Consider the following 11,191-nt stretch of genomic DNA (forward strand, 5'->3'; position numbering starts at 1 on the left):
CATTAGACGTTGAGGGATATATTTTCGTTAATTTATATGGGGTCAGGTATCACCTATTTATTATTTTTTGTGCATTGTCCCAGTGTTCAATACATGCTGATGACTTGCTAGCTTTATGGATTGCTTTTTTCCAATGGTCCCAGGAAAATTCTTGTTCTAAATCTTTCTCCCACTTAATCATGTGTGCGTTTTTGTTGTCAAATGGGTGGGTAGATAGTAGATCGTAAAAGAGAGAGATTCCTTTTATTATTTGTTGATTTTGGCGGGTAAAAAATTGCCATAAAATTAAGGGGATTTCTACAGGGTCAGTTGGATTGAACTCTTTTAGTCTGGTATGTTTCCTCAGTTTGGTTAGAGTGATCTTTTTGTATTGCAAGGGTAGATTTCCGTAAAGATGAAAACCTTCCTTAACCCATACATCTACAATTAGACGTATTCTACAATAGTTAAATGCACCTGTCGGTATCATCAATTTGATTTTATATTGGATATTTTTAGTTTTTGAAAGTATATGTTTCCAAGCTATTAATGTGGATCTGATACTAAGTAAATTGGGAATGTTAATCTTTGGAAGTATAGCGTAAGCTATTGCTAGGGCATACAGGTCATTTCTTTTTGTGACTTGTTTTTCTATGTTTAGCCATAGTTTATCTTCCATATTGTTGAACCAATATCTCATCTGATCTAATAGGGTTGCATAAAGGAAAATTTATTATCATACTTACCGTAATTTTCCTTTCCTGATGGACTCCATGGCAGCCTACGTGTGGGTTAATCCCGCCTCCTCTCCATTGATAGGACCTCATACCCATAAAGGTTTACTCACCGCCCAGTACTGGTGTTCCGTAACTATCCCGACTCCATAATTTCAGGGTGGGAACTCCGTCTGCCATGGAGTCCATCAGGAAAGGAAAATTACGGTAAGTATGATAATACATTTTCCTTTTTCCTGACTGACTCCATGGCAGCCTACGTGTGGGAAATAACTAGCCAGACCACACGGGTGGGTATGCTGAACAAAAATAAATTTTAATTTGTCCCGTCAACTGACAAAACTGATAAACCAAAATTCACAGAGGAAAGAGATGCAGGCTCAACACAGTAATGGGACATAAAGGTATGTATAGAAGACCAAGAGGCCGCTCTACAGATGACATCTGGAGCCACGTGACGAGCTGCCGCCCAGGAAGCTGCCATCCCTCTGGTAGAGTGAGCTGTCACCGCTTGCGGAGGAGCCAAGCCCTTCGCCCTGTAAGCCTGCTGAATTGTCTGAACGATCCAGGCCACGATTGTTCTGGCAGAAGCCTTTTTCCCCTTGTTACTGCCTGAGTGCAGGATAAACAAATGATCTGAACGTCTAAAGGGGGACGTCATCTGGATGTATTCAGAAAGGATCTTGCCCATGTCTAGAGGGTGAGTCTCATTGGAATCCGAAGACCTGAAGGTAGGAAGGACAACTTCTTGATTCTCATGAAAGACAGAAGAAACTTTCGGATTTGAACCCAGCATGGGTATCAAAACCACTCGATCCGGGAAGAAGGTCAGGAATGGCTCTTTGTGACCAAGAGACCCGATCTCCGACACTCTTTTGGCCGAGGTGATAGCGACCAAGAATGCCACTTTAGCTGAAAAGTCCTTTATAGAGGACGGGGAAGGCCCCGACGTACTGAGCCCACTCAGAAAATCCAGGACTAGTGGGAGATCCCACTTGGGAAATCTTGGCTTCCTTTGAGGTTTCAACCTTGATGCCCCTCGAAAGAATTGTTTGACTAGTGGGTGTACTGCCCACGAAATTCCAGAGAAGGCTGATAGAGCCGAGATTTGAACTCTCAATGAACTTACGGATAGGGGAAGATCTAACCCTGTTTGGAGAAAACTCAATACATCTTGGATTTCTGGATTCCTGAAGGACCTGCCTGAGACCGTAGAGAATTCTACAAATTTAGCCCAAATTCTTCCGTAGACTTTATTCGTGCTTGCCCTTCTCGAGCTCATCAGCGTGGAGATCACTCCAGAGGCGCAACCAAGGGATTCCAGCCTCTCCCTCTCAAGAACCAGACCGTCAGTTTCATCAGAGCCGGACAGAGGTGTAGGAGTGAACCCTGAGAGAGAAGGTCCGGTCTGACTGGTAGAGGTACTGGGTCCCGATAGCTCAGTTGGACCAGGAGAGGGAACCATGGTCTGTTCGGCCAGTAGGGGGCCACTAGTGTCACCTCGACCTCTTCTGCTTGAAGTCTCTGTAGAAATCTCAGAATTACTGGGATCGGGGGAAAAGCATATGCTCTCTGAAAACTCCACCGATCCGTCAAGGCATCCGTCCCGATCGCCTGACTGCAATGACCTCTCGAGTAGAACTTCTCCATCTTGGTATTGTGCTGTGAAGCAAAAAGATCTACTTGGGGACTGACTCCCAGAGACAAGATCCATTGGAATGTTTGGATGTGGAGAGACCACTCGTTGATGTCCACCTGAGTGCGAGAAAGAAAGTCTGCCTGGGAGTTCTGTATTCCGGGAATAAAGACTGCTGTCAGGTTGACCAGGTTTTCCTGTGCCCACTTCATGATGGGTTTGACTTCCCGTAGAAGAGACGAACTCCGTGTCCCTCCTTGCCTCTTGACATAGGACACTGCTGTGGTATTGTCCATCCTCAACAGTACCGACTCTCCCTTCAGGAGTTGGGAGAAGGACTGGAGGGCACACCAGGCTGCTCGAAGCTCTAGGATGTTCGAGCCCGGATTGCGGAGGCGAGCATCCCATCTGCCCTGTGCCATGTTTGTACCACACAGGGCCCCCCAGCCGTAGCCACTGGCATCGGTCGTCACTGTGACCCAGGAGACCGGGGCAATGGAATGACAATTCCGTAGATTTTTTGGCTGAAGCCACCAAAAGAGGCTGTTCCTCATGGAAGTTGAGATGCGAATCTGCTGATTCTTGTTGCCTGACTTCCACTGCTTGAGGAAGCCGGACTGGAAGGGACGTAGTCTCCATAATGCCCATTTCACCATGGGGTTTGTGGAAACCATTGTTCCGATGATTCTTAGACACTGGAATGCCTTCAGGTGGTGGGTGTCTAACGCTCGAGAAATCCTCTCTTGAACCACAGGGATCTTTTCCACCGGAAGAGAGATGGTTTTCTTCACTGTGTCGAACTGGGCTCCCAGATATACTAGGCATTGAGTTGGTTCTAAATGGCTTTTCGTTAGGTTCAGGAGCCAACCGAATTCGGACAGGATCGAGATTACCTGATCTCTTTGCGCTAAGAGCTGTGTCTTGTCCTGGGCTAGGACAAGGAGGTCGTCTAGATAATGATAAAGTCTTATCTTTTTCAGTCTGATAAAGGCCACCACTGCCAATAGGGTTTTGGTGAAGACTCGTGGTGAGGTTGTCAGCCCAAAGGGTAGGCACACGAATTGAAGGTGTTCTTGCCCAACGTGGAACCTGAGATATTTCTGTAGCTCGATTGCCACCGGAACGTGGAAATAAGCGTCCTTCAGATCTATCGAGATCATCCAATCGCCTGGCTGTATGGCTTGCTGGATTGTCGACAGAGTTTCCATCTTGAACCTTCTGTGTTTTATAAATTTGTTTAGATAGGTCAAATCTATGACTGGACGCCAAGCACCGCTTTTCTTCTGCATCAAGAAGAGGGGGGAGTATACTCCATGAAACTGTTCGTCCTTTGGGACGCATACTACTGCTCCTTGGGATTTGAGTAGATCCACATAAGTTAGAAGAACCTCTCTCTGTTCCGCTGACCTTGGGAGAAGGGTGGAAATAAACCTTGGAAGAGGAATGCTGGAGAACGACCATGTGTGGCCTGATGTTATTGTCTTGATGACCCAAAAGTCCGTGATCGAGGCCGCCCAAACGTGCCGAAAGAGGAGCAGTCGAGCTCCCACCCGATCCGCCTGGGCGGGCGTTGTTTCAAAAGGACTTAGGCTGATCGCGTCCACTCGACGCTTGGTTAGAAAACGCTGGTTTGCGAAAAGATGCACGGCCTCTACCCCAGTTTCTTCTGAAGTTTCCGCCAGGTCTGTAGGCGCGAGCCTCTCTAGTGCGGTCCGGACTATACCTTCTGAATTGCGGTTTCTTCTTACCGGACTGACGCCTGTCCTGGGGGAGAAAACCCGATTTACCACCTGTAGCTTTAGCAATGGCGTCATCCAGCTTGTTGCCAAACAAGGATGATCCCTCAAAGGGAATCTTACACCAATTTTGTTTGGACGATGGGTCAGCGACCCAGGGGCGCAACCACAAGGCCCTTTTGGCTGTAACAGAGGACAGCATAATTCTTGTCAATAGGCGAATTAAATCAACGGATGCCTCCCCCAGAAAGGCAACTGCTAGTTTAAGTTCTGAAGTAGCAGAACTTCTGGCCAGCTCTTCAGAGACACCCTTAAGGAAGGAGTCCACATTTTCCGTCCAGGCCTCCATTGCTTTGGATAAAGCTGCCAAGGCCAAAGCAGGTTTGCAGGCTGTACCAGCCAGACCGTAGATTCTTTTGAGGTCTTGATCCATCCTCCTATCAAGACCGTCCTTGAAGGACACTGAATCAGCCAGTGGCAGTGTAACATGTTTGGCCAGTCGTGTCACTGCTGCGTCTACCACAGGAATATTCTCCAGGTGTTTAACGTCATCTGCTTTGAAGGGATACAATCTGGAGGCCTTGTTGGCCATAGAGGACCTCTTGTCCACTCTACTCCATTCTTCTTCAAAGATGCCCTTTAATTCGGTTAACAACGGAAAACTTGGGCGTTCCTTCCCCAGGCGTTTGAAATATTTCTTTTGTTTAGCTGGAGAAGTAGATTGCTCTTCCCACAAGAGAGCCTCTTTGATTGCTTTGATAAGTGGTGTCACTTGGGAGAAGTCGAACTCTAGACTCTCCTCATCGCTTTCCAGTTCACCCTCCTGGGAATCTGGAGAAGCAGCACGAGGCTGGGAAGGACCGGGATCCTCAAGGACCTCAATGGCCGGAGAACCAGACCTGACGGTACCGGTTTGACTTTGCGTGTGGGAGACATTCTCTCTCAAAGATTTTTGAACCACACGTTCCACAAGAGACTCGATACGACGATCTTCAGTCTCCTTTTCCCCAACCGCCAGGGCGTAGCATTGGTCACATAATGATTTGCCCTCCGGGACATAAGCATCACATCCCCAGCAAGCTCTGCGATCAGAGCGACTTTCGTGGCGGTGGGAGCGGTGTCTGGAGGAGGAATGGGAACTTCTCCTCTGATGGGAAGATGTAGACGGAGATCTTCGTTTACTCTTTGATTTAGATTTTGAAGAGGAACGTTGATGTGGCCTGGCAAGGTCTGCGGACTGGATAGCGGCATAAGGATCAGGACCGGAAGGGCTAAGGAAAAAATGAGACATATGTATAGGGGGAATAAGTCAGACAGAAAACATATAAAGTGTGACTTCCACCCCTATGCCCCCCCTCACCCGCACATACCTTGTGCGTGAGGGCTGGCCACCTGTAGACGGTGACTGGTCCGTGGTTTCTTGGACCTGCATAGTACTTGAGATATATATATCCAAACAACTGAAGAGATCCTAAGATGCCAGATAAAAAGTAACAATATAAGAGTACTGCCCCTTTAAGAAAAAACATTTTTTTAAAAAACCATATAGAAAAAATTTAAAATTTTTAAAATGCTACGCAAGAAAATAAAATATATTTAAAAAATTAATTTATGCAGCATTTAAAAATACCAACCAAGCATTTAAGCAAGAGAAATGACAGAGAGGATCTATGCCTATAGCATAGGCAGATCCCTCACTAACCTGATAGAGTGTCACAGGATCAGCTGCTCGCCTGTCAGGAAGAACCCCAATGTACACAGGCGAGCAGCTGATTTTTAAATCCCCCGCCGGTGACGTCAGACGCTGCCCACGTACGCGCCTGCGCAGTGGTGAATGGCTCAACGGCGCCTGCGCGGCCGCCGCGAGTCCCGTCCGACTGCGCATGCGCGAACCAAGCCTCGCTCTGGGATTGGGTACTGCGCATGCGCGAAGGGCTCTGGTGCTCACACCAGGAAGAGAACAAACGGCGCTGGAACGCAGGAGCGCTCCAGCCGCCATACAGGCAGAAAAAACAACACATGGGAAACACACAACACATAGGTGACTGCCATGGAATAGAAATAAGACCTTGCCAGCCAGGAAGTCCGGATCTTCAGCACACGCAGCCACGACCGCACAGCGGAGGGGAAGTTGCTGCAAAGCTCTCCACCCGCCCATGGCTGGGATCCGAGCTGCACCGCTTAAAGTGTGCTATCCATTTCAAGTATGTCCTTATTTGCACAAATCTGTATTTCCTAGGGTCCATGGAGGAGGACAAAAAAGGAACACCAGTACTGGGCGGTGAGTAAACCTTTATGGGTATGAGGTCCTATCAATGGAGAGGAGGCGGGATTAACCCACACGTAGGCTGCCATGGAGTCAGTCAGGAAAGTAGTAGTTTTTGATGTCGGTAGGTTCATTCCTCCTAAAGATTTTCTGGTAGTTAAAATGGAGAATGCCACTCTGGGTTTTTTCCCATTCCATATGCATTTTAAGTTGTGTGTTCAGTTGCGTGAAAAATTTGTCCGGGATTGGGATGGGTATAATATTTTAGGGAGAGTTTGCATTTTAAATGCGGCTATTTTCCCTACCCAGCAAAGTTGTGTTTTTTGTATATTTTGTAGGTCTTTGTTGACTACTTCTAAGAGGTTGGGAAAATTAATTTTGTATATTTTGGTTGGTGGGTAGGAGAGTTGTATTCCCAGGTAGCTAATTGTGGAGTTGTCCCAGTTGAAGTTATTTTCTTTGCGTAAAGTATCAATTAGCGTCATAGGAATGTTCATAGGCAGAGCATAACATTTGTTTTGATTTATTTTGTAATACGACACCTCACCAAATCTTTCTATGAAATTTGTGAGCTTCTGGCAGGGAAGAAGTAGGGTTAGATAATGTAAGTATAATATCGTCTGCGAAAAGCCCTACTTTATGTTCATATCGTCCTATAGTTATACCTTTGATGTCGGGGGTTGATCTTATATATTCCGCAAGTGGTTCTATTGCTAGTGAGAAAATTAATGGGGATAATGGGCAACCTTGTCTGGTTCCGTTAGTAAGGGAGAAAGTTTTAGAGATTATACCTGATGTGAATACTTTGGCCGTAGGTTGAGAGTATAGCGCCATAATTGCCAAATGGATAAATCCATGAAATCCAAATTTGGCTAGAGTTTTGGAGATGTAGGCCAATGCATTCTGTCGAATGCCTTTTCAGCATCTAATGCTAAAAGTACGGATGGAGTTCAATCAGTGTGAATTTGGTCAATCAAGTTAAAGGATCACTAAAGGAATTTTTTTTTTAGCTAAATAGCTTCCTTTACCTTACTGCAGTCCTGGTTTCATGTCCTTATTGTTTGTTTTTGCTTTGAAGTTGCTGTAATTCTGCTGTGATCTCCACACTTCCTGGTTGCCTGTTTCCTTATAACCACAGTACTGGGAGCTTTTCACTGTGGTCTAAGCTGTCATTACTGTGTGTCTAAAACTTAACATAACAAATCAGATTAATTTTAAAAACAAAACACTGCCCTGGATTTGTTTGTTTTTGTTCTGTGTGTCTCGCTAGTTCACAGGAACATGAAACCAGTTTAAAAGTGAAACTAACCTGCAGGCACATTATATGATTGCTTTTTATCTATTTGTAATCATTTTTAAAAGGAATCAGTTAACTTGTATGTCTCTATACCCTGTAAACAGTCATTTCAGCAAAAAAAAATTCCTTTAGTGACCCTTTAAGGATTCTTCTAGTGCTGTCTAGTGCTTGTCTCCCCTTAGTAAATCCTACTTGGTCTGGTCCTATTAGGTAGGGGGTTATGTTTATCAATCTGTTGGCCAGGATTTTTGCATACATTTTTAGGTCAGAATTTTAATAATGAAATTGGTCTATAATTGAGAGGGGATGAGGGGTCTTTGCCTTGTTTCAGAATTGTTATTATTATTGCTTTCAATAGTTCTTTGGGAAAAGATTTAGAGTTAGCTAGATGGTTAAACATGTTAGTTAGATATGGAACTAGAGTTTCTTTAAAGGCTATGTAATATTCCGCTGATAGGCCGTCAGCTCCTGGTGTTTTGTTTTTGGGCAATTCTTTGATTACTTTAAGGGTTTCCTCAGGTGATATTGGTTTATTCAATTGTTTTAAGTCTATAGGGTCAATATTGGGTCGTTTTATATTATATAGGAATTTTGCAATATTTTCTAGGTTAGGTTGGGGGTATTGCTTTCCTCTTTTAGATTGTATAGTGACTCATAATATTGAGCAAATGTATCTGCTATTTCTTGAGGGTTGATTACTACTTTACCGGAGGTGTGGTGTGCTAGTTTATGGATTTTATTCTTTATTTGGCGTTGGCGGAGTTGGGAGGCTAGTAGTTTCCCTGCTTTGTTGTTCTGGGAGTAATAGTTAATTTTCATTCTTTTAAAAATTTTGTCTTGATCTGATATCAGAATGGCTCTCAAATCAGATCTTAGTTGAGTAAGTCGGCGATCTAGGTTAATATCTTGGGATTGTTTTTTGTGTAATTCTTCTAATTTGGTTATTTCTTTTAAGATATTATTTCTCGTATTGGTTTTCTTTTTTTTTTTTTCTTGTTGCTGCCTGTATAAGGAGGCCTCTAACATAGGCTTTATGTGTACACCATAGAGTAGTGCTATTTATCGGTTCTTTATCATTAATTGCAAAAAATTCTTCCAAGTTTTTTTTCAGAGCCAACAAGTGATTCTCCTGCGAAAAAATATAGGTGCGATTCCTCCATATGTAGCTATTAGAGCAAGATAGCCATTTGTTGATTTCAAGTGTGATTGGTGCGTGATCGGACCAGGTTATATTGGGGATGTAAGCTTTGACAATCTTTGGCAGGAGAAGCTTGTTGACAATGAAGTAGTCTAATCTAGAATAGGATTTGTGAACCTGTGAAAAAAAAGTGAAAAAAAAAAGTGGAAAAAAAAAAAGTATTTTCTGGTTAATGAATACTGAGCTGCAATAAAGTGTATTTTACATCTGTCTTGTGTTCAGCTTTAAGTATCTATATACAGTAATCATTTTTAAAGCTACGCGAACAGGTGACATTGTGTCACAATATCAGAAATTACTCAGGTGAGGAAATAATTTGCAATCTGGATAAATCTATTTTTTTATGAAGTACAGAAATATCTAAATACTAATTTGACCAATCTTTGAAGCACTGTATGATTAAGAAGCCTAAACTATTATTCTACACAAACGAGAAAACACGCATTCACCTGCTTAAGAAAAGTGAAACTTTGTGATGCAACAAAAAGGAGAGATTTGTCTATCTTTAACTACAAACATTATTTTCAACAGGTCTCTTTGTAAAGTTCGAGAACAGACTCATTCTCTTTGGGGATATCTCAATAACTTTGCAGTGAGGAAAAACTTTTTGAATCCTGTCTACAAAGAAAATCAACTGGTCATCTGGCCATCGGTCGCACCACAAAGCTTACAGCTGTGGGAAGGTGAGGAGCAAAGCACAATAGCAAATATTTTATGAAAATTTTCTGAATGCTGAATTATATTCTCCAATATCTTTATAGGTTTCTTCCTTCGCCATTTAATGCCGACAGAACACAAAGAAATGGCGTGGCAAAGAATTCAAGAGCTCTTAGGTGAAGAACACAAATAGGTCATTTTCTCAGACCTAAGTCGTCACCTTTCCTTAAAGTTCGAAATTGACACTGTGATGCTGCTTACATTTCTAGGAAAAAACAAACAAAAAAAAAGCAGTACAAATGTACAAAAGATTGTGTTTACCGTTAAACCCTATTTTTTTTCTCCACGCCAATATAGATATGGTCACAAGAGTGAAATTTCTCTACAAAATGTAATTGTATTTAATATTTATATATATATTTTTTTTTAAAACTTTGAACCGCGGTCAATTATGGATGAAAACTGCTGTCTTTATAGGAAAAGAACACCAAAATGTAATTAAAAACTCAAAAACAAAAATGCAATACAGTATATGAATGCAGCTACTTACCAGTCTTCAGATGTAGTAGCTGCATTCATTTTGTTTTTCAGGTATTTTTTTTCTCATGTTAACCTGCTAAAAACACACGTTCTGTCCTAGTGTGACAACATTTGTATTTTCCATTTGGGTGTTGATTTACTTTAAAGGGAGCATAAGCTCTGTTAGAAAAAGCATGTGTACTGTTAGTTGGAGGTAAAAGATTAGTCTGTGCTGTGCTTTGGGCCCAGTAAACAATAAAGCCTTCTTGTCAATGTTAAATGGCTTTCAGGGTCCATGCCAAAAGAGCAGCACTAAGATCATATTTTTGTTTTACCTGCGAGTTACCTATGGGTTTTTGCATGTCAACTACCTCATTTATTTGTTACCCAAACATTTCATATTCCTGATCTGTGCCTTCTGTACCATGTACTTGAATATAAAAATATCCTGTTTGATTTGCATTCAATCCTTTTTGTGAAATCTCTGGTGTTCTTGCCAATCCCTCTGCTTTCCAATTTAAAACTACAACCACACTAAGCAGGAGAGCACACAGTGATCAGTTCTCTGGCTGTGCTGGAAACGCCATATGCTCTCCTCCAATGATCAGACTTGGCCTGACACCTGCCCCCCTCCTGCACAGCCTTTCACTGTGAAGCTCAGTGTGCTGCTATTTCTCCTCTTCCAGCTCACATGCAGCTGAGAACTGAGGGAGGAAAGGTAATCATTTACAAGAAAGGGGAAAAATAGATTAAGAATGTGTTTTATTTTTTATATCCATACACAGATGTTTTGTCTTTCATTTCTATGTTAAACAGAATGAGTCCTTTTACAAAGTGATCATTTACAATCACTTTAACTACTTTCCGCCCACCAACCGTCAAATGACGGAGGAGTGGCTCTCGTTCTGGTAGGATGTCATATGACGTTGACGCGGCTCTTTAACCATGTGATCATCTGTGTCCGATCACAGCCAGTCACATGCAAATGCGTAAGTGCCGGTAATCGCCTCATCTCCTCACACTGACAGAGTGTATGGTGAGGAGAGCTGATCAATGGCATCTCCTCGCAGGGGACACTGGGACAAGTAATCAGGGCACCGATTATAAGTGCCCTGATTACAGTAAAGCAGATCAGTGACACCAATCAGTTCCGATTAGTGATGTCAATC

The 11,191-nt window shown here is 43.0% G+C and overlaps 1 protein-coding gene across 3 annotated transcripts in view; it reads left to right on the plus strand.

Annotated features, from left to right (window-relative positions):
* LOC120926817 (myotubularin-related protein 9-like) overlaps positions 1-10,489 on the plus strand; it is a 43,270-nt gene extending 32,781 nt beyond the window's left edge. For all 3 annotated transcript variants that reach the window (XM_040337044.1, XM_040337045.1, XM_040337046.1), the window contains 2 exons: positions 9,378-9,529; positions 9,608-10,489. In XM_040337044.1, the coding sequence (XP_040192978.1) occupies positions 9,378-9,529; positions 9,608-9,696 (241 nt within the window). In that variant the 3' untranslated portion in view covers positions 9,697-10,489. The remainder of the gene's footprint in view (positions 1-9,377; positions 9,530-9,607) is intronic.
* The last annotated feature ends 702 nt before the right edge of the window (positions 10,490-11,191 follow it).

The sequence above is a fragment of the Rana temporaria genome, chromosome 2 (assembly GCF_905171775.1).
Source record: "Rana temporaria chromosome 2, aRanTem1.1, whole genome shotgun sequence".
In the NCBI taxonomy this organism is placed as follows: domain Eukaryota; kingdom Metazoa; phylum Chordata; class Amphibia; order Anura; family Ranidae; genus Rana; species Rana temporaria.